The sequence below is a fragment of the Scomber scombrus genome, chromosome 2 (assembly GCF_963691925.1).
Source record: "Scomber scombrus chromosome 2, fScoSco1.1, whole genome shotgun sequence".
NCBI lineage: Eukaryota > Metazoa > Chordata > Actinopteri > Scombriformes > Scombridae > Scomber > Scomber scombrus.
In genome coordinates this window covers 23,780,378-23,803,960 of record NC_084971.1, presented here as the reverse complement: position 1 = coordinate 23,803,960, position 23,583 = coordinate 23,780,378, and the positions used below count along the sequence as shown (strand labels likewise).

Genomic DNA, 23,583 nt, shown 5'->3' with positions numbered 1-23,583 from the left:
TTACATTGTGAATATGACCACTTACGTAAGGTACAAGGCAAAAATTCTGGGATAAAACAACACTGTCTCTTACCGTTCATAGGGTCCCACAGCAGAGAAACAGCTGAATAAATGTCAGGTACAAACTTACTGGAGGCCAGCAGATGAGTAACAGCTCGAACAAAGAAAAGTCTAGCAAGTTTCATTCACTGCAAACATAGAAATACATGAATATCTTAAATTTTGGCAAAAATGTTCAGGGATATTAGCTATTGAATCACTGCTCCTGCTTCTTCACTTCCTCTTCAGTCAATGAGCAAAATACGGACAGAGCCACCCTGCCATTGCAACCCTCTGGCCTAACTAGAGACTAGCCTGCCATGTTTCTCCTCAAAACCCATGCTTCTGGTTCCACCACCCTTTCCTCGAGTTCTGTCAAAGTCAGGGATTTCTCCCAAATTATACTCCAGTCGCTTCTTTTGCATCAGAGCTGCTTCAATTGTTTCCCATCGGGTAATCTCAGACCACACAATCAAAATTATTGGCTGCTAGTATTCCCAACCTACCTCCACAGCAATCTCAGTGACATCCAAAGAGCCCTTCTTCACCTAGTCCAGTGAAGTGAACTTTGGGAGATGATGAAGAAGAAAGCTTATCGATACATGCCCCCACACAGGTTCCTAAGTGCTCCAGCCATGTCACGACTCCTTTCAGCTCCCGTTCATTCCTATGCCATCGACCCCCTTCATTCCTCCCCTCGACCTCAGTCATCCCATCGTACTAGACCTCAACTAACCTTCGGCTCCCATTTATCCCAGGGCGATCAACCCTCTCCATGCTTCTCCACGACCCCCAGTCATCCCTCATCCAGTTCTTCCCAGATCTTCTCGCCAATCCAAATAAAATATTTTTTAACCTAAGATTTGCATTGATACAAACAGAATATATTTTGGACTGTTTGTTGGACAAACAATTAAAGATGTCACCTTGGGCTATAGGAAGCATTTTGTACAAAATAATTAACAGATGAATTAAAAAATAGTGAAACCATTAAGTGATAATGGAAATAACCATTATAGTAGTTGCAGCACTATCTATATCCTCTGGGTCAAACCACCATTTACCTCCCAACTTTATAACTACACTGCTGACTAACTGGACGCCAATTTTAAGCCTGTCTCTACCACACAATAAACCTTCCTCCTCAGCTCTTTATTTTCTTTTTTTTTTTTTTTTTTTTTTTTTTACAATATTGCAACAACACTTTTCTTGGCATTTACATTGTGATTGTTGCCTGTAGGCAACACCTTTCCTCTTCTATTCCCATGGCTAATACCTATTTATATAGGAGTTTCTGATGTTTTCACTTCCCCATCAAACATGGTAACGTTGCCAATACTGTAAGCCGCTTTCATTCATCAAGCTCACCAGCATCAGCTGAGTGATAAATCCACTCGATAGTGTGTGGGTGGTATGGTCTTGGTTCTCTGGGTGGTCATATTTGGGAAATGTGAAGTCCAATAAAGGTGTATAATTTAGAGGGCATTTTCATGCAGCCTATAAAAGATGTACACAAATGTCCTGTGGTAAGCAGTGGGTGCTACACTAGATGTTATATTTACAGGCTTTATCATCATATTCCCTTTTGGCAGGTAAGTCTTAAATGTAACAAATCCCTTGGGGAACTACATGCAAATAAAGCGCCATTCTTCTAGAAAATTTCCATTTGGCAAGAGATTCTCTTTGTGTTGCTTGAGCGCGGGAGGAAGTCAAGCTTGTGCCACGATGAATTTGTCTTACTTATGTACTCTTGTTTAAACCTCTTGGAAGACAACACGTTCATTGTTTTGCGGAAGATTTCCTCAGGAAATCAGTGCTGGTTTAGCTTGGCTGGTGTCACTGTATGTAGCCAGCTTATGGATCACAGAGACCTATTGAGAGGAGTGAGTGACAGAGGGCAGCAGGGAAGAAAGAAAGGAGCGAATGAGTGTTCTGGCTTCTTGACCTCTTAGCATAAGAAGTCTTCTAAGTTCAAACTCCAGTGATTACAAGCTGAGCTGGTATTTAAAGTGCCCCCCTCCCAACTCCCCTCTTCTTCTCCCTCCCCCCATTCACTGCAGGCTCGTGTGAGCTATGTGTGCATGTGTAACAATGTCTACGACTTGAATATAAGACTAGGCTACATACCACATGAACCTGTGTGTGTGTGCAGGGGTTTAGTAGGGTAGGTGGGCAGGGTCAGGGGTTGCTTGGTGGGGTTCTGGAGCCAGTGGGCCTTTTCCATTGTTCAGCCTGGAGGACCCAAAGGGGGGCACCGAGTATTGATGCCGAAGGTATTGCCTGCTTACGGTAGGGGGTAAGCAATAAGTGTGTGTGTGTGTGTGTGTGTGTGTGTGTGTGTGTGTGTGTGTGTGTGTGTGTGTGTGTGTGTGTGTGTGTGTGCCGACCTTCGCTCCAGGAGGAACCCACAAGGGGTGGGAAATGGAAAGTAATCACAGATGATATAGGACCAAAGGGAGGAAATTGATTAAAGAAAATGGGTGACCAGGAAGTAAGCAGGGATCTTTGTTTCCCCTTCAATTAAACTGAAATGTCTCAGTGGTCTGTCTTTGAGCTGCATCCTGTATGGTGGAGCGGGACTTTTAGGAAAGCGGGCTGAGAATGTGGGGGTTCTCTCTGTGAGAGGAGGGGTCTACAGAGGTGATGTTGATGGATGGATGGACTCGCAGCACTTTCTGTGGCTAACACTCCTGATAGACTCCATACTGTATTCACTGTATCCTTCTAATGAAAGGATATCACGTGTCTTTTTATATTATATTATTGGGTATCAGTGATAATAACACTGTATTCACTCTTTGTTGTAAATATCAGCCCTCGTTTTAACTTTGAGCCACTGTAGTTGCCATAGCAGTGCACACACCATTTTTCTGTACAATGAGGGAGAATAGGCTACATTTTGAGCACACCCACTTTCTGTCATACTTACAAAAATAAGAAAGTGGTTTTGGTCATCAAGCTTTGTTGTAGAGATGTTTCCAGGTCTCATGCAATAACATTCATGTCCAGAAATACAAAAATATGACAAAATATTAGATCACACACTGACTAATTGATACTACATTTTTTAATATTGCTGATCAGGTTTCCACATATGTTATTGCATTCTCATCATTTTCATTACAATCAATGTCAATGTTTTAGACCATATAGTTGAAATCAGCTGGACAGGTCTACACAGAAACAAACTAATCTGCCAACTTCCAACTGTAAACTTAAATCTGGACTCAATGAAAACCAGTTTGACACAGAGTGAATTATCCTGTTAATTAAAATAAATAGAAAAAAATAAACAACATTCATATGCAGATTCGAAAATATGTTTTAAAAAAAAGAAAAAAGAAAAAAAAGTAAAATTCCAGTTGCCATTTGACTGTATCCTCAACCAAACCTTAAAGTCATCTCTCTCTCTGTCTCTCTCACACACTCTCATTTACTGTTGCTTCTCTGTTACTTGCTTGGCAAATGTGAGTATACAGTATGAATAGTTTTACAAGGTCAAGGGAGAAATAACAGTGAGGGGAGGGTGGTGGTGGTGGTGGTGGTGGTGTGTGTGTGCGCGCGCATGTGTGTGTGTGTGTGTGTGTGTGTGTGTGTCGGGGGGGGGGGGGGGGGGTGAAGAAAGAGAAAACAGGTTGTCAGTGTGGTTGAACAGCAAAATAGCATTTTCTCCCTCGGGCTCAGCCTCCACAGATGTTTCATTCAGGCCCCATGGCAGGGCCACTCTAAAAAGTGCTCCAGTCCCGACACAATTCAGCCCCTTTGTGCGCTGAAGGAGAGAAGCTCAGCCCACTGTTTACTGCTCGTCCACCCCCCATCCCCCCTTGTCTAACCCCCCTCCTCATGTTAGCAGGCGGAACAATTGGGGAGGGCCTTGCCCAGAGCTGGGGCGGTGTGGCAGGTCAACAGAATGGGCTGTGAATCCTGTGCCTCTGAATCCACCGGGTGGGTGGTCCAGCTCTCTTGCCTCGCTCTGTCTCTCTCACACACATACACATAGAAACAAACTCCTCTCCTCTCCTCCTCTCCTCTCCTCTCCTCTCCTCTCAATAATTAGCTCATCCTCTGGGCTAGGCCTGGTGATGGTGCCTGGGCTCTGTGATGTGGTTATAGGTGGCCCAGCCAGGGGAAGCCAGACGGGGGTCTTTCTTCAGGATTAGCGGATTCCCAGTTCCTCATCACTGCAAGCGGGTCCGGGCCAGACTTGGTCAGGCCAGTCAGCAGGAGGGGCCTGCGGTGGCCCACGTGGAGCCTGCCAGTGACTGGGTGGCAGTTAACACTAATCCTGCTGCTGATTACCACTGGCATGGGGAAATAAACAGTAATAAATGAACCTACAAGGCTGAGCACACCCTTACAACAACTCCACCCACATAAGAGAAGATGACACACTTGTACAAAGGCATGCGCATACACCTTGAAAAAAATCACAAGATCACAGACTTGTATTGCTTTCTTGATATCATCACAATATCTTCCTCAGCACAAACATGCCGTAAGGTTTCATCTTCTCTGCCATCAACCATGTTATTTTTATTAGATCTTTAATAAACTGCAATAAAACTTAAATATACTACTTGTTTTGTGAATTTGTGAACCCTCTTTTTTATACAATATAATAAAGGGCAAGTAAATTTAAGTAAGTCTTACCTTTAGCAAGAAAAGAGGCAAATGTCTCATCCTCATCTGGTGTCCAACCCTTTAGTCACAGCGACATCTAGTGAGCAGAAAATAGTACTAACAACAGTGGGAAAATTGCACCAACAAACCTATTTTGAAAAACAAAAAATCTGTTTTGCAAAAATAGAAAAGGTCATACACTAAATAAAAATATCTTCATGTTGTTGTATGTTGTATGATATATGTTCATGTTGTTTATCAAATTGAAAGAATGAAATGATAAATGAATCTCCTAGACATTAGGGGATAAATATTAAGTAAAAATGTTTCCTCTCGAAGGTTTTAAAAGTTGCAGTAAAAATATGCAATATTTTCACCAAAAGAATTAACGTTCAATTTGCATTGAGCTAATAAAGAAAAATGAACAATAAACCTGTTTTCACTTTTTCACCAAAAGTGTGTTTCCTCATATTGTTGTTATGTAGTGAGGGGAAAGTCTGAAGCAATGTATGAGCGCTATGTTTTCTCTCAATTTTGAGCAACATTGTTCTCTAACGCATGCTGTGGTCAGAGGCGTGATCCTCTTTTTTGGTTCCTCTAGAGAGGCACGCAACACTTTAAGGCATTAAGGAAGAAAAGAACCCTGTGAAAGCACTACCTTCACGCAGAGAGCTTTGATAATATATATATATCAACTTTGTCGCCTTTACCTACTGCTGTCGCCATCAACAAACTTACAATGCCTTCGATTGGTCCTTCCTTCTTTACTCTGGGTAAGGCTGTTTGTTTGTTAGTGTGTGTTACTGAAATGCACCTGCTCATACTAACCTAAACGTTATTTTAGAATTAACAAAGCATTATGTTGTGTTTTCAGTGTGGAAGTTTGAATTATTTTCTGGTTAACCCTTACCTCAAATGCTTGGTTTGGTATTTAATTATAGATTGCAATAATAAAGATGAAAAATATCGATATAAATGCTTAATTTAATAGAAGATTATAATTAATGAATAACAGTCTGAAGTCGGAGCATTTAATACTGATCTTCAAGCATAAAACATCAAAAGGCAAGCAGGGCCACACCCAGATATACGTAGCTGGTTCCCTGTAAGGTTTGCTACTGTGTAGTTTGATGTTGCAGTGGATGGTCGATTCATGGGTAAAAAAATAATCAAGCCACAGCTAATGTTTGTTGAATTTGAAGTTGATGGTGACAAAATAGTATCCAGGCCCAAATAAGCACTGAAATAGGTTTTCTTGCTGTAATCATTCCTTCTGTTCACACTCACCATCTCTTCCTAATGTGCTTTCTAATGTAAGTGATGGGGGACTAAATGTATTCAAAACTTTATCTGAAGCTAATATGAAGCTTCAGTTGTCAAATGTAGTCAAATCAAGTAGATATCTTTAAAAAAGTGCTGTGGTCCATCTCTTTGTTACTGTCCTTCCTCCATATCTCAACAGGTATAAGGCAAAGAAGTATATAGACAATTTTTAAAATATGAAGATAGAATAACTTTGGAATATACACACTTTATTTGTCTAGCTCAGGCTGCTGAAATCTCAATTCATTATAGCATCAGATAAACTTTTAAATATATTTCTGCGCAAATTTGGATTGGATTGGCTTTTGGCCCCCATCGCTAACATTGTAAGCACATTCTGAGGGGATCTTGAAACCCATTATGACCAGGAGGAACAGCAAGCAAAACATTTTTCAGTGTTCATATGGGCACCTGACTGTTGTTTTAAGACACACTTGAAAAATTGGGAACCTGTTTTTAATGCTACAGTAATTTTTGTGTCTGCCTATTAGATCGTTTTGAAAATTGTCTCATTTCCTGCAGGTGTCGTTATGGTTACTGTCATATCAGCACAGCCAACAACAATGATTACCACTACCACAGAAATCAATGATCAAAACAGCAGCATGACCGACAATATCACTCTAAGTGGTTTTACCACTGAACCAACTTCCCACACCCCCAACAGTACCAGCAACATCACCAGTATGTTTAATGGCACTACCATGAGCATCAACAATACCAGCACCTTCACACCAGGGACAACAAAGAAAGGTGAGAGCTATTATATGAATTATTCATAGCATCGTGTGTGAACCGATAAATGTTGGAAAAGGCAATTCTGATTGTGACCTCAAAATCAATCTTTTCATTACCATGTCTGTTTGTATCATTGTTTTCTGGGGGAATAACGTGTTTCACCTGTTTGATTCAGGTAATGAAAGTTCTACAACTGCCACAATGACCACGCCTATGGCCTTATCTCCTTCTCAAAGTGCCATGTCTACCACCACAAAGGGAAAAAGTGAGTTAATACTGCTAATGAATAAACAATATTCTGCAATTTGGTGTCTCCTGATTTAATTGAGGATTTGACTGTTTCACGTTATTAAAATTGCAATTCAGTGGCCAGTTCTATGGAGCACTTTAGGTCCTTCTTTTGGTTTTATTATCCACAACTTTGCTGTTTTGATTAACTTTCGCAGCTCTTATCAACCCCCAACATCATTAGGATGCTGCTTTCAGTCCAAAAGCACTGATAAACCTCTATGCTACATGACAGTAAACTACAGATATAGTTAGTGACTAGCAGGTGAACATATCAGATCATTAAACAGTTAAAGAGTCAGGTTTTAACCGCAGGAGTTGAAGGTGCAGTGTGTAGAATTTAGTGTTACCTTAAAATTAGCCCTTATATCTACAGAGGGTTAGAGTGCCCTTCCATGGAGTCCACCATGTTGCACTGCCATGTTTCTACAGTGGCTCAGAACAGACAAACAAAACTCTGGCTCTAGAGAAGGCCATTCGCGTTGCAATCTGCAACCTCACAGCTAAATGCCGCTAAATCCTTCACACTGCACCTTTAACAGATTAAACCAGAGCTAAAAGGAAAGTGGATATTTGACTTACAACAAAGCAAAACTTCAGATGAGTCCAGATGAGTTGAGTCCATGTTAGTGGATGTGTACACAATTGTTTGCCAACACATTTTCCTTATCAGCTTTGTATGGTGATGTGTCATTCTTGCTTTCATCAAAACTTCATACACTGGTGCCACTGTTTGGTATTTTTCTCTTTTAAAAATAACCTTTTTTGTATTTATAAAAGCCACCACAACTGCCACACCACTACAATCTTCAGGCGACAAGACTGGTGAGTTACCTTTACCTCAAATGATATCATAAACAACATATTGATGCCTTTTCTGGGGCATCATTGCATGATGTGAAACAATAACTAAACAATAACTATCACCTCTTTAAGGCATTATCGTCCTTGTCGTGATCATCATCATAGCTGTTGTGTTTTTAATTGCCTGCTTATTCGCAAAGAAGAGAGGAAGGGTAAGTAAAGTAGCGATTTGCTTCCACTACCAAACAAAATCAATACCACTATCTTGTTTGTACGCTAACTATGAAGCTACAGCCAGGAGATGGTTAGCTTAGTTTATCATAAAGACTGGAATCAGAGGAAAACAGCTCAGTCCAAAGGTGAAAAAAAATCCACTCACCATATCATATTTATATTGCATTTGTTTAATTTGTCCAAAAATGTATGAAAATGACAAGAGTTGTTTAACAGGGAGTTACATACTGAACAATTTATTTTCGGCTGGGTGCAGTGAATTCAATTATTACAATTATTACAAGGTTATTTGTTATTTCCACTTCCAGCCTTAATACAAAGCTAAGATAATTGGCTACTGAAGCATAGAATTGAGAGTGCAGAGTGGTGCCAATCTTGTTGTTTAGACCTGGACAAAGAAAGTTAAAATTATAATACATATAATAATTATTCATTTAATGTTGCAGCACAAACGCCTATGTGTGTTCTGAATCCTCTCTTCCTACAGCGCTACTCTGTTGACTTTAACTCAAGACCGGATGATACCAACATCCCTCTCAGCACCATGCAGCCTGAAATGACTGCTGATTCTGCATCTCAGAACGGTCAGTCCAACAAACCCATATACATTACTAGACACATTAACAAAAAAATGAAAAACCTCATGAATCTAAACACATTCTTACTTCTCCATGTAAACTTTTCAGGTCTGAAAACCTTTGAAAGTACAGAAGCTTCTGCAAAAGAAGCTCAAGAACCAGAGACAAAACCTTTAGTACAGGAGGAGCAAAAAGGTGAGATCTATTGTTTTGTGTGTGTATGTGTGTGTGTTGTATAAAGGCAGTTTGGAGAAACAAGACCAGGCAATTGTAGCAAACCAAGTAGTCAAACTAAAAGGTCTTTGTGGGCTAGCTGTGTGATATTTTCTTTTTCCTCTTTCTTAAGTTAAGCTGAATAAAAGGAAGTATAGTTTGTTTTGTGATTGCTTGTTAGACTATACATTAACACAGAGATAGCTGAAGAATATCCAGATTATTGCAGGCATATAGAATTTTTAATCCTGAAGAGAAAATGTGCTTTTCCCTGTGGATTGATTTAACAGGCTAAAACATTTTTTTTTTTTACCATATGCCAAACAACTTTGCTTGATATGAAACCACACGCAGTGCTTCAAGGAAATGATTACAAGCACATTAAGTGAGAATTTCACAGGAAGGAACTCTGAATGCTCAACTCAATGACTCAAAGGATTTCACCTAAAAATGTTGAAATGTCTGTGACGGAAAGTGTATTCACAACTATCAAGTTCCTTACGCTGAACCTGAGCATGTGGCCTGCAGTACTCAAGTCCACCACTTGATGGAAATGGAGGCGTAGTTAACTATTGACTATTCAGTTTGCCACAACTGCAAGCTTACACCTAATATCTCTTGCAGTGGTTCTGTACAGTTAACAAATGGTCACGACATGCCAATGGATTTGTCTTTTTACAATTCAGATCAGCATTTTCATTCTGTGTTTTTTTCCCATTGCCAAAACCTGCAGTGTTTTTAAATCCATGTTTAGAGCAACAAAGCCAAAACATTTGTAAATGCCATATGATTATTCCCTCTATATAAATTGTACAAATATGTTCAATTTTAACCAGGCATATGCCACCATATCTGCAATTTTAAAAAAGGGCTTCATTGTTTATTCTTATCTTGTTATGTTGGCATCAGTTAATTTGTCTGAAAATTAATGAAATGTTCCTTTTTGAGTCAGAAGTCTTCTTAGGCTGAATTAGAAAGGCAAAAGGTAGATTTCATGTCTGGGCCTGCCTCTCTGCCTTGGGCCACACTTTGTTTAAATGGACAGTGTTGATAGCCGCTTTGAAAAGCAGCTACCTTTCAAATGGTTTTCTTCCTCTCATGGGAAAGTAATAATGAAACGTTGTCTTAAGGAGAATTCACAGCATTCAGAGCCCGTGGGTGGACAGATTTCTAAATGTGCGCCTGCTGTTTTGATTCAACTTGATGGCAAGAAGGCACTGATGAAACAACCCAACAACTTTGCTAAATTCGATTCCATGATTACAAAACCTCTGTGTCAGGAAATTACCATGAACCCAGTCTTCTGCTGCACCTACTAGAAAGTTGAGCATACAAGAGAACACTGGAAATAACCACAATTCAGCTTTACATAATAACCACAGCCTCAGCCAAACCACTGCACGCAAACACTCATAGTCTCTTCTCGTCTTCATTGGCCTGGAAAACTGGTAGACAGCTCTTTTTTTCTTTAAAAAAAAAAGCATTTGGTCAGTAAAAAGTTAATGTGACTCTAATGCAATGAGCAACCATAATGTGAGTTGATTTCTTTATCACACTGTGAAGCTGTTTTGCATCTTTAAACCACAGAATGAGCTAAGCATGAAACAAGGTGTTACTGACAAACGTCACCATGCAAAATGATGACTAAAATAGACTTAAGCAACACTGATAACTAGTAAAAAGGTAAATGGAAAATTTGACTGTTAGTACCCAGAAATTCCTTTAGGCAAACTGACAAAAGAGGCGAACCAAATTTAGGAGAACATTTGGTTCAATGTCTTGCCCTGAGAATGCTTATGCATGTGGAAAGGAGGAGCTGAGGATTAAAACACCACCCCTTTGATTAGTGGATGACCTCCTGATCTGTCACCACCTGGAGTTCTGACTCGTCACTTACAGTGGGTTAAATGCTTATATTTTTCTTCTGCTTTATTTTCCTCTATTTAACCAAGTGAAAGTCTCATTGATATTTAAATCTCCTTTAAATCTCCACCTTTCTTGTATGTCGTTCCCTGTATCTCTCCCCTTGTTTTCGGTTGTCTCTCTACTGTCACTATCTAATGAAAGCATAAAATTCTACCAAATACATTTTTTAAATCTCTATTTTTCTAGAGAGACCTGACAAACATTACATGTGTAAACAAGGAAAATATATGACATATATGTCTTTATCTACTGTTGCTTCATTTTGTGATCTAGGCTGATCAGATGGATGAATGATTTGAAGAATATTGCCTGGTACAGTTAAAGATTTCAAGTACCAAATGAGAACGGTCAACGTGTGAAAAAGAGTCTAGTCATCCTCCATAAACCAGACCCACATGATGATTTTCTGAAGGTTGGAATAATGCCTGAGGAGCCATCTTAGTCATTGCAGAATTATGCCTAGAACAATGGTTACCTTCCTCTCCCCTTCGTCTCCGCTTTCCCTTAACCTAACCCTGGGTCAGATAATGATGGGGCTGCCCTACTTTCCCACAGACTCCAACAGCTGCATGGCTGTGGCTCATTAGGAACTGGTCAGTAATCAGCCGCCTCATTACCAACAAGGTGGCCCCCTCAAATGCCTTTGCCCAGGAGAACCCCCCACCCCACCCTTTACTGTAAGAGAGGGCAAAACCACTTCAGGCTGTTTGAGTGAAAATGCTTTTTTCAAATGCTAAACACAAAGTGGCAAAAACCTTAAATCTGCACTGTCACAGAGGTTTAGATGATGGAGAAATGTCTCAGCAACCTTACACAATTAATTGGTTGCAACAACTTAACTTCCTACTGAAATCACATGGCGTGAGTGTTGGGTTTTTCCAAAATATTCAAAATGTTGTGTGGTGTTTGAATTCATCCACATATTGCTGTAACTGACACTAGTTATACTATAATTGAATTTTAAATATATTTAAAGCATTAATGTTATTGGGAACCACTGACAGAGCAATTTTTTGTCATCCTTCACAGCTGAGGCTGATAGGTCTGCTGGTGATCTAAGCGCTGAGTCTGCAGCTCCTGCTCCATCTGCAGGTAGCTCTGAAGGCAAATCCAAAGAGGAAGTCGTTGAGCAGAGTCCTCCCGCACCTGTGGAGCCGAAAGTGGAAGAGAAAACTGACGATGAAGGCGACATCTCCAACAAGACCTCAGTGGAATCACTGAAGGAGACAAATGAGAACAACAGCAACAATGCTGACGTGACTCAGAGGAAAGGTTGGTATTTAAAGCCCCCTATACTCAGAAATGTGTTTTGGTAAATGTAATATAATGTAAGCATGATTTGGGACATCAAAACTAGTTTGGAGCCAATCATGGTCCAGTATGAAACTTTCACAAGTGTGATGGTGAAACTTGAAGCTGCCACTGCACAAACACAAAGAATTAAGACACATAACGTGTCCAGCAGTGACATTTTTGAAAATGTATATTCATACATTTGGGATTTTTCAACGAGGAAGGAGTAGATGTAATTTTAAGAATTTTTAACTTATTAATAGAACATATAATAATAATAATATAATAATTTTTAATAATGTTTTGAATGTGGAAAAAACATAAATTATTATTACAAGGAGAGTACAGAGTCTTAAACATGCCTTTAAATAACCTTTCCTCTCCAGTTATCCAACCTTCCAACCTCTCACAAAGGTTTTTAGCACACATTCATCTTCTGATTGTACTGTATGTCTTCATCCACTCAGGCCTGAGGGGTTGAGCAGTATCCTGTGTTACTGGTGTGACTTGCTATGTTCATAATGTAGTTCCACCTTACTGCAACATATCTAATTTCAACACATTTTCCTCTGACAGAAAAGGGAACTTATCTATGCAGTCATTCTATTATTGTAATGTTTTCCAAATCAATCTGTATTTGTGTTGTGAATGTTGTGAATGTGAGTCACACCTTACTTTCCTGAGTAACTTTACTTATTTGTAACACTTGTTTCCAAGCAAAATCCCAGCTGAAGACATTTTGACATGTCATGGTAGGAAAAACACGGGTGTAAATAATAACATTAATGATGGCTGAATTCCATTTAGCCGCTTCAGTTTCTGGGTCCTGGTGTTGTGCATGCAGGCTCACTGTCACTCTGTCATGGCTCACTGGGACGCTTGAATAGGACAGAGCCAACGTTATGTTATTAGTAACACCTGTGTTGCTCCTACTATGATAAATCAAAATTCCTACTGAGGACAGCTGGCTGTGCCACTTTTTTTTTTTGCAAAAAAAAAAAGAATTTTGTATTTTGAGAAAGTTGAAATGAAAAATTTGTCATCAAAGTTATTATTGCACATACAGTAAGTGTTCTCAAGTAATGCATAGCAGTGAAGCTGCATAACTTGCTCTGACCATTAATTATATTGTTGTACATGTAATATTGTATATATTTGTATTCAGTATTGGAAAATATCCTTATTGATATCATGATAATTTAAACAGTGTTGCCCAGCTTTCATGCCTTAATATCAGTACCCTTGGCAGAAAATTGAGTTAATTCTACCAGTGGTTATGAAAGGACTGATTCACTTACACTGCTTGCTACACCAGCAACGATAAATCATGTCCCCTTACACCACAAAATTGTATAATTTTAACCAACATGATGATTTTGTTTGTGAGTGCAAGTTTAATATTTTGATTCTTGAGCCACTTACTGTCAACCTCTTTCTTGATTTGTCTTTTGAACAGATTGGAAATTGGCTAACATCTTTTGGGATGTTTCCCTGGACAGCCCGGTGTGATACATAATTGCCTTTCTGTGCCTGCTCTGGTCTTCAGACACATGGTAAGATCACTACTGCAGCTGCTTCACCGCTCAGCCAGCTCAGGTGTTAGTGAAGGGAAAACCCCCACCCCAAACCCCAGTCCACATACGACCACTGGGAGTGCTGTGTTACAGCTCTGCATCCTGAATTAACATATTAAAAATAGAGAAGTCATAAATAATAAATCTGCAGTTAATAAATATGTCTTTCTCCAAAATTGTAAATCACACTGACGTCCAGTGGTTTATAAATATTAATGCTTTTCAGATTTAATCGCACTTGAGTGAGAGTTTAGGTCCATTTGCTCTATTGGTCAGGAAAAAAACCTTCCTAGTCAGCATGAAAACTGAAATCATATATTTTCTTTCAAAATGACCCATTTCTGCAGCAACACTTAGCTTCATGCTTTTATCTTTCTGGTGCCTTTTGGTTACTCTATCATCCCTTAGTGAATGAGATTCTTCTCACACAAGCAGTAACACAGGCCCTCTCAGTCTAATCATCATATGCTTAAGGATGTATGGTCCCCATCTGCACCTGCACTGCTTCTCTACCTCTCTCCGCTCAGAAACACTCAGGGACGGAGCCTGAGGCCTGAGGAATTCACACTGCTCTTAACAGCTGATGATAAGCTCACATCTGAGAAGCTAACCGCTCAGATGTTCAGTGTTAGCAGTCACGGATCATCTCCCTCCTCACAAAAACACCAGCTTCAGAAATCCCAAGCATCTCAGTTTCAGCGAAGACAGTCAGTTTTCGTCCTATAAGCCTTAACGCCTGGTTACATAGTGAGAGGAAGGCTGTGTCTCAAGTTACTGTTGTATCTTTTTTAGATGAAATGCATCTTGTTGTATTTCTATGTAATGGTGTTAAGTGTAGTATAGTAGCAATATAATTGAGATGGGTGGTGGCCCAGGCCCTTCCAGTTGGAGCAAATATTTGAATACGTACCAAGAACCTTAAAATTGAGCCACACCCTCAATTTACTAAAGTTGTCTAGGAAGTTAAAATAACTGTAATACAATGAAGTGTATTACTTTTCTACGCTAAATGTATATATATTTAACTCGGCATCATCATCTGAGTTAATCTCCTGTGAATCCTCCTGTGAAGATGCACAATTAGTTTGACTAAAAATTCATTGGAACCACGTAAAGGACATACTTGGTGACTAAAAAGTTCACTTGCAAAGTCATTGGTTTAGATTAACTTTAAAAATGTTTCATCTGTAGTTTGGAAGAGATTTTTAAACTACATATAATAGAAAGTGCCTTTATGGACAACCAAATCCTTTCCCTTGTAGACTCTGAGAAACAGTTCTGTGGCTCTGATGAATATGAGACTGCCCCCACCCCCCAAAAAAAACAACAACACAATGAGCACATGTTGTAAAACAGTGAATAATGCAATTTGAAAAAGAGCAGAGAAAAGAAAAAGTGAACTCTTCACTTATTCCCAGCTGGTTTAGGTAGTGATGAGCAAGCTGAAAGCTGAAGTTGAAAGGCTTGCTCATCATTCTGCGACGCAGGATAATGGATGTCAGCTGACAGGTCATAAACTAAAGCAGCATAATTAGACCTGGAACTCCACTGTGTTATTTTCCAGTCAGAACTTAGCTTTCATGTTTGATGGCTAATGTTGGAGGAAACTGTCTGTACCGCCTGGGATGAATATTTCACAGTGAGAAGGAGGCAAGTGAGATTTAACTGCGTGAGACAAACCAGGCTGGTTGTTAGCTGGAAGCAGCTTGTTTGATTTGCACAGGCTCTTATTGGAAGGGGGCTACTGGTGCTGGTTCAGAGACAGGTCATGGAGACGAGGAGGGTCTATCATGAGCTTTAGATACATAAATGTTGTTGAATCTTGTGAAATATTGGTAGATTCTCTTTACGTTTTAGGTATTTGTCTCTTTTTCCTTCTTGCAGTAACACCAAAACTAATTTCCTTGAGCAATATTGCAGGTGTAAACACAGATTTATGGTGGGCAGGATGACATTGGCGCATGTGGTAAATGCAGGATCTGTATCTCAGTAATAACAGTGAGAGAAAACTTCCTGCTTCTGAGGTTTGATGTGGTTCAGACAGGTAGGTCGGCCATTACACCTGGGCAGCTTTACAGGAGGGAGGGACTGTCGGAAAGTGCAGACGGACACTCCCTTCACACTAGGAGAATATAGGACAACAGCTGGTGGAGGCTGGTTCTGCCCCTTCCTCTTTGCACCTCCTACCGCAAACCATCAAGTTTTGGTCAAGAAATTGAAATCTTTAGCATGCAGCATTGTAAAGATAGCTATTACACTTGCATCATTACAGGGTTGCTTCAGAAATATAGGCTGAACATGCAGTTTTGAGGCTGGTGTGTCATATGAACGTCTTTGCAATTTTCCTGTTGTAACAAGGAAGGAAGGATTTTACAGTATCATCCATTTCAAGGAAAAAAAACATTTTCACCCAACAGTGATGCCATGTAGGCATGGTCAGTGAAACATTTTTTCATTACAGCTTTGAGTGTAGAGGTAGAGGTTACTGGATTCTCCATGTTCCACCATTTAACCATACATCCTGTGGGAGGGGTCACGTTGAACAAAAGGTTTAATTTCACCTGTCCCGATGTATATGTTAAAAATATGTAAGTCATTCCAATCATACAAGTGATAGTTACAGGACTAACTATGCAGGAAATAAATCTGTCAGTTGGGTTTGGCCTTTGACTTGGCCTGAGGATGCCGCTCTTTTTAATGCATTAACATATTAGAAATCATGCACCAAACAAAATGGGACAAGGATACCAGCTGATTGCTTTCCAAACAATTTAGGTGAGTTTGTTTTGAAAGTGAGCCCCCTATGAGGCCACGGTGTGCTTTTGTTAAAAAGTCTCAGACGCTGACAGAAGAGGTCAACGTGACCGTCTTTTAACTGAATGCGATGCACAACTTGTCAGCGTTGTGTCATTGCACACAGCAGATGGGTGTATTGTTGACTTGACATCTTCCTCTGTGTCTGTATGCACACTGTATGTTCACTACACGTCAGCTTCCCGTCTCATGACTCCTTATCAAAACCGTAGGGCGTGTCCTCTTCCTCCTTCTGTTCCCTGACCTGCCGAGGATACAGCTTGAAGTGCTGTGCAAAGGTCATAGGTCACATAGTCCTAATTAAAGGGTTCACAGTGACTGCTAGGAGAATAATGTTGCTTCAATGTCAGAGTCAACTCACCCACATTCTTCACCTGTCTTTGAGCAAGTCCCTGCAGAATCGGATGTGCAGTGGCTGCTGTGATGTGTAGCCCGAACCAGGATACATTTCAACAAAAAAGTCCCCTGCACATGAGACAGCCTGAACAAAAAGGAAACAAATCTGCTGTTAAACTGATGGGAATAAAATGTGTTAAGAAACAAAGGTAACACACTAATAAGGCATGTTGCATTGGGTTTAAAAGTTGCAACTAATAGCTATATTGATGCATATTAAGTGTCAGTTATAGACTTCCTTATGCACCAATGAGATAAAAAGACGTGTAAACCTGGAGCAGGATAGACAACGACCTCACAACTTGGCAACCCAAAATGTACTCTGATTAATGGCTTATAAGTGGCCTATAAATCATAAGTAGACGATTCATTATTAAAGCCATTAGTTGCGACTCGTAAACCCTTTATAAAGAGTGACTTATTAGTAATGGTACTGACGCAAAATGAAAGAAATTGATCTTTAAAAAAACTACTTTCCCTTTTGCAACAACCTATATCCTTTTATTTTATGAGATGTCAAAGTATGCCAGGTATTGACCTTCACTTTTTACACCATAGACATTTTACAACAAGAGTGTCAAATTTTCTGAATTCCTCCTTTGTTCTTCAGTCCATGCTTTGGCAGGTGGCCCGCAAAATATTTATAGGGTTTCATGTAGTAGTGCATGTTCTGCTTCTACACCATGCTGCAGGTCTCTCCACAAAGAATAAGGGTGGAAAGGCAGGGACACAGTGAAAACAATGTGTGGAGAATACAGAAATAGAAAGCAGTCAAAAAACACATCACCAGTCACACCACATGGAGTCAAAGTAGATTAACTATGAACCAAGGGTTAAGGTTGACATTTTGTGATCTTTTGACACCGTTTTCTCTTTTAGGAAACAGCTATACAATTCTTCTTAAACTAATTACCAGTTACTGTTGTACTGAAATTTGTCATCATCATCTGGTGCACACGTCTCTTAAGCTTTGTTCATGGTGTTTAGGGACAAGATTACATAAACTGTCACATTGTTTTGATGTGAGAACTAAGAAGTCAATAATCTCAAGAACAGCGAGTGTACATGTATTTAAGCTGCACAAGTTCATTTGTAAAATAAATCAGGATATAAACTTGGGTGTTAAATTAACAATCCATGACTAATCTATAAATCGTAAAAAAAAAAACATTAAAAAAACAGTGTATAAGACACACCTTTAATGCAGTATTCTTTTCATATAAAAGTGGGGTGCGTCCTATACAGCAGTAAAATACAGAGAGAGGTTGGATCTGGATATGATCATAGGACTGTAAAGGGTTAGGGTTAGGGTTAGGCCATCTACACTAAGAACTATAACTATAACTGTAAAGATAATGATGTGAGCGTCCACACTTGTGAACTATAACATCCTATAAACAGTGGTGTCAAGCACGCACTGCACACTCCAGCTGTGTTGGCAGCTAATGAAAACAGTTACTGCTGTATTTTGTGCTGAAAAATGATTGTTGTTCAGATGTATTTCGGGACACTAGTAGGTGTGATGTTTCAGTATTTACAGACCAAACTGATGTTGAAGCGTGATGTGCAAAAGCGTGACTGTAGCGTGCAGTAGCCTATTTGTGCACAGCGAAAGCTCTGATGAAGAGTTTTTGTGACTCAAGTAAGCACACAGATACCCACTGTATCAAATATGTAAAGTTACTGTGTTCTTTTAAAAGGTTTAATTGAAACTCATAGCCTAACCCATACCAGTTAACAGAGTTAATACACCGGTCCAGTTCAGTTAACCCGACACACTGTTTCAGGTATAATATTTGTTTTTTAATTGTGTTTCTAATAAAAGTAAATTGAGAAAGTTTTGGAGTATAAACCAGTCTTTAATAGGAAAGCATTTTCCTAGCATGAGACCCCCCAAAATAGACTGCGTCTTACACACCGGTGCGACTTATACACTGGTTTTTACGTGTTTTTTTTCATGAGTATAACTTGAAAATTCATAAATTAACCAAACCACTATAGTGAACAGACTGAGAGTCTGCAGCCATGCTAGCAGCTCTGTAAGGCTGTACTTCATGAGAGCATATGTGGTTTGTGGTTAACACTGAAATCAGCATGTTAGCATGCTCACAGTGACATGCTGATGTTAAGAAGATAATGTTTACGAAGTTCACTATCTTAGTTTAGCATGTTGACATGCTAACATCCCCTAAATATGATTAAACACAAAGCTGAAGTCATTAGTTTTTCAGTTATTTGGTTATAAAGAATTGTACAAATTGAAATTTTGACCTGATGATAGCACAAGAGGAAGTCCATCTAATTTTTAGTCTGAACCAAGAATACCAACCGACTGATAGAGTGCAATAAAAAGTCAAGGAATCACCAAAGCAATTACGATACATCCTTTGGGCACCACAAATGCTCAAAATTTTGTTCCAAGCCATCAAGTCAAGCTGAAAGAGTGAATATTTTGACCTGCCAGTGGGCCTGGAAGAAAAATCAGGGATCACAGCAGTCACCAGCTTGTTCTTGGCTGGTGAGCATGTTAGCCTTTAGTTTGCATGCTTATTAGCTTTTGGGACCTCCTTATTGCTAGGGACCATGAATCTGTCCCAAAATGGCAATCCATCCAATAGATGTCGAGATATTTCAATCCGGACCAAAGTGATGGACATTATCATCCTTAGAGTCATAATCAATTTGCTCTATGAAGATGAGCACAGTATAAAAATGAAAGTGCTTTCATGACCACGTGCCCAGATCCCAAAACATCTTTCAATGACCTGCGACTCTCCCAGTATGCAAAACCACATGAGGTCTACTGTTGCAGAGACAGTTTCCTCTCCTGTTGTCCTCTCCAGACTGGTTTAGACATTCCTGGCCTGGCTTTGTGCAGTTGGCAGAGCTGCTCTGATCAGAAGGCCTGCTGACAGACGGACGTTCATTCACCTGCTGGTATCGCCTCCAGCATCGGCTCCACATTCCTCCGGCAGTGTCAAACTGTCAGAGTCACACCGTGGCCTTATTACATCTCTGGCTTTCATCATTACACACCATATAAAACAAGCTAAACTAAAAAATGAAACTGAAACTTTTATGAGAAAACAACAAAGAAGAACGGTCATAAAATCTAAGATATGGTCATAAAATCTATGTAAAGTCTGATCCGTATATCCCCATTATATTACACCACCAAGCATTAATGAGTACAAAGTAACAGGTGGTAATGCCTAGGAACAATCCGATGCTCAATAAAGTTTGATGGGGTTTCTAGATTTTATTTGCATTGCTAACCTTAAAGTGGCACAGTTAAATTCATCACTGTGTCCATGAATTATATCTATTTTCTCTGTACATGGCTTAGTCTCCCCTGGCATTTTGTTCTCAGCTTTGTGCATCATTTTGTTCGAAGAAGAGCTGATGAAACAAAAACTTTCCCCGTTAGTGAGCTTGGTAACGTAGCTTGATTGCTAGCCGGACGATAATGTCAAAAGATGTGTTTGTACTGTCAGCTCGCATCTCATAACTGTCTGCAAAGCATTCCTCATGTGTGGAGCAGTTTATAGTCCAACAGAGGAGGATTGATTTAATGTACAACAGAGCTAGTAAGCTACAATAGCTTCTTGCATTTGAATTCTCTGTTCCCTCAAAGGTTAGCAATTTCAGGACAGTAGGCCTATGCTACCGGTCAATGGCACAAATTTGCACGTCAAAGTTGAGCTAAATTGAGCTCAGCACAAAAAAGTTCTAGCAAATTTGTTTTGCCCCCACAAGCAAATTCACTTATTGTGGCAATTCCACTGGGATGAAGTCATTTCAATGCAAAATTAGCTGTTTTGACCTTGTTGATCTTAGCCCAAATCTAAATTCAAACCTGACCATAAATCTAATCCAAACCTGAACCTGACCCAATTTCACTAACAATTCTTAAATGAAAGCTGAATTAGAAAAATTATATCTAAAGTTGTACCACACATTTTTGTTATATTAGCATTACTTTAATATTTCTAGGATGTTGTTTCATACATGTTAGATACTGAAGACATTGAATTCTTTGAACCAATATTAAGATTATTTGTTGCTGAGCCATAAATCTGCATCTTGTTTCCCTATGAGCAAACATCCTTCTGCATTCTAGCGCAGCAAACTTAACCTTGGAGTAATCAATCCATCAGATCTGATGCATTTTATTGCTCCAGTTGTTTCCCCTTCTGTTTTTGTGCATGCCCCTTGTCCTGTCAATAGCCCCAATAAAGACATCCATCACTTCACAAAATACATACAAGTTTTGCTCAGTGACACATAATGCAGTGTTTGTGTAGTGTAATGTAATCATGTATTGACAGGTTGTGTTTCTAGTGTCTTGTTATTTCCAAGATGAATTATGAACATTATTTTTTTTATTAAAATAGAAGTAGAAAACCTTAATTGGTTTTCACAAACTTTCATTGTTTTACCTGAATGATCTTTGTGAATTTTTGCTTGTTGTGGGTGAGCATTTTCTTACACACAGCTAAATCCCCCTTGGAATGCTCAGTCTTTCAGCAACCAGGTCTCACTATAGTGGCAAACTGGTCTCCACAGATCCCTATCTCTACCTGTGGTTCAGCACAGCCATACAGACTATAAGATCAATGTGAAGCCTTACTTGCAACCCGAACCTCAGTAGTCACATTACTGCTCTAAAACCAAACTCCTTTATATTGGAAGCAGTTCAGATTAACTCGGGTCAAATTTGAGATCCTGGTTGTGAGAACAAAATACCTCTTTGAAACAATATGATTGGGTTTAAATGATTGTCAAAGTGAAATGCATCAGTAGGGCATAAAACCTGCTGAAAGTATCAGGAGTGGTCTTCAGGAGAAGGTTGTAAAACGAGCAATAACAGAAATAGTTTATTACGTCTTTACTTTGACAAATATTTGGTTAAATCCAAAGATGAACCCTCCCAGTCCTACTGTCACATCGCCGTCGGGGACTGCACTGGTTTGCAGGCACGTAGTGTTTAAGCATAAATCACATCAGTAGACATAGAGTAGGATTATGTCAGCTATCCTTTTCCTCAAACAGATGTTTCTCCATTGAGGTCAAAGATCATGGCAAAGGCCACATAAACTTGACCAAAGCAGACGTTACAAGTGGAAAAAGCAGGTGATTTCAGGACACGTGACTGCAGGACAGGATACATTGTTTTCATCGTTCTGTGTCATTCTTTGTTTTTCAGATCGAAGAATGACTCATAAACTCAAGTGGCCGCAGCGGAAGAAGATGCTTCTGTTCATACTGTGTGAGAAATTTATTTTGCCTAGTCCATGGACACAAATTAGTTGTAAAACAGCAGCTTCACAGCTAACTTTCAAGTTATATATCAGCTGAGCTCAACTTTTTATTGATTTCACAGAAAAGAATTGTGTTGTATTATGTAACGTTTTACTAGATTTTTGGTATTTTGATGTGGTATACTTATCATTTTTTAAAGATGTTATTGATGGCCTTCTAAATGGTTGGTAAATAATGTAAATACATTAATGTTAGATTACCGTAAAAACTGGTAAATAAAACACACCTTTAATTAAAAAAAATTTAATTTAATGAAATTTCAGCTAATGAAAATATGCTATTTTACCCGTTACTGCTGTATGTTGTACAGAGAAATACAATTAAAAAGCCAGAAGGGTTCACAGACAGGTGCTGATTCAGTGTGTTGTTCAGAAATATTTTGGGACACTAGTTGCTGTGATGTTTCAATATGATGTTGAAGTGCAATGTGCAAAAGTGCACAGATGAGCAGCTTTTATTGCACTGTGGCAGAGACACACCATATGAGCATAGATCTGAAGAATAAAAGATTCACTAACTTTGTTGTTTTTCCACTGGATAAAACAGAGGATGATGCTTTATTTGATTCTGGGATTAACACAGAGTCCGAGGATAGTGTGATTGGTGAGCCTTACAGAGACTTGGGCGCAATATTTGAATCCGAACCCGGTCTGAGTTAATATACCGGTCCCATTCAGGTAAGCAAATCATTACCGGACCATTAACCCGACACACAGTTTCAGATTTAATGTGTGTGTGTGGAGTAACTTGTATAAACCTATGTGTTTATAAATGAATAACTACTGGTGCATTCAAATAAACCAGTCTTTACTAGAAAAGAATTTTTCCCAGCATGACACCCCCCAAAATAGACTGCGTCTTATACACCGGTGCAACTTATTAACCTTTTTTTACGGTAATCATGCTGTTACAGTGTAGTGCAAGTGTAAATAGATAGATTGATAAGATTGTGCATTGTGCAGTGTATTATATTTTTAAATGTGGGCCCGCAACCAGGCAATATTTCTCGTTATTTTATTAATGTATTTTTTGGAAATTATTTCTCAACTATTACAATAATGATCATGAGAATAATATAAGTCAGACTTCATTTGTTTTTGTTTCAATTCCCAGTATGATACAATTTTATTTTGTGGATACTGCATTTAACTTTTCAATGTTCTTCCCCTTCCCTGTCAGCTAATTTCAATGTATTAAATTCTTTTAAAAATGAATCATTATTATGTGGCAATTATTTATGGTTGACATTGTGGTCAAAACTCTATCTCTATATGCTCTATTCCCATAAAGTAACTAACACGTCATATATATTTCTCAAATGTGTGATAGATGTTTGAATAACTTAACATTTATTTGCTTCTTTGACCTGAGAAAATAATTCCTGGGTTAATCAGCATTTGTTGAGTTTTACATACTGTATC

At 39.1% G+C, this 23,583-nt stretch overlaps 1 protein-coding gene across 1 annotated transcript; it reads left to right on the top strand.

The window, feature by feature from the left end:
* Positions 1 to 5,243: 5,243 nt before the first annotated feature.
* On the top strand, positions 5,244 to 23,376 carry si:dkey-27h10.2 (uncharacterized). The gene is made up of 10 exons (XM_062433738.1): positions 5,244 to 5,432; positions 6,505 to 6,735; positions 6,896 to 6,985; positions 7,789 to 7,833; positions 7,945 to 8,024; positions 8,534 to 8,630; positions 8,733 to 8,819; positions 11,793 to 12,035; positions 13,513 to 13,609; positions 22,047 to 23,376. Exons 1-9 carry the CDS (start codon positions 5,399 to 5,401, stop codon positions 13,563 to 13,565), a joined length of 960 nt encoding a protein of 319 aa, XP_062289722.1. The 5' UTR covers positions 5,244 to 5,398; the 3' UTR covers positions 13,566 to 13,609; positions 22,047 to 23,376.
* Positions 23,377 to 23,583: the final 207 nt, after the last annotated feature.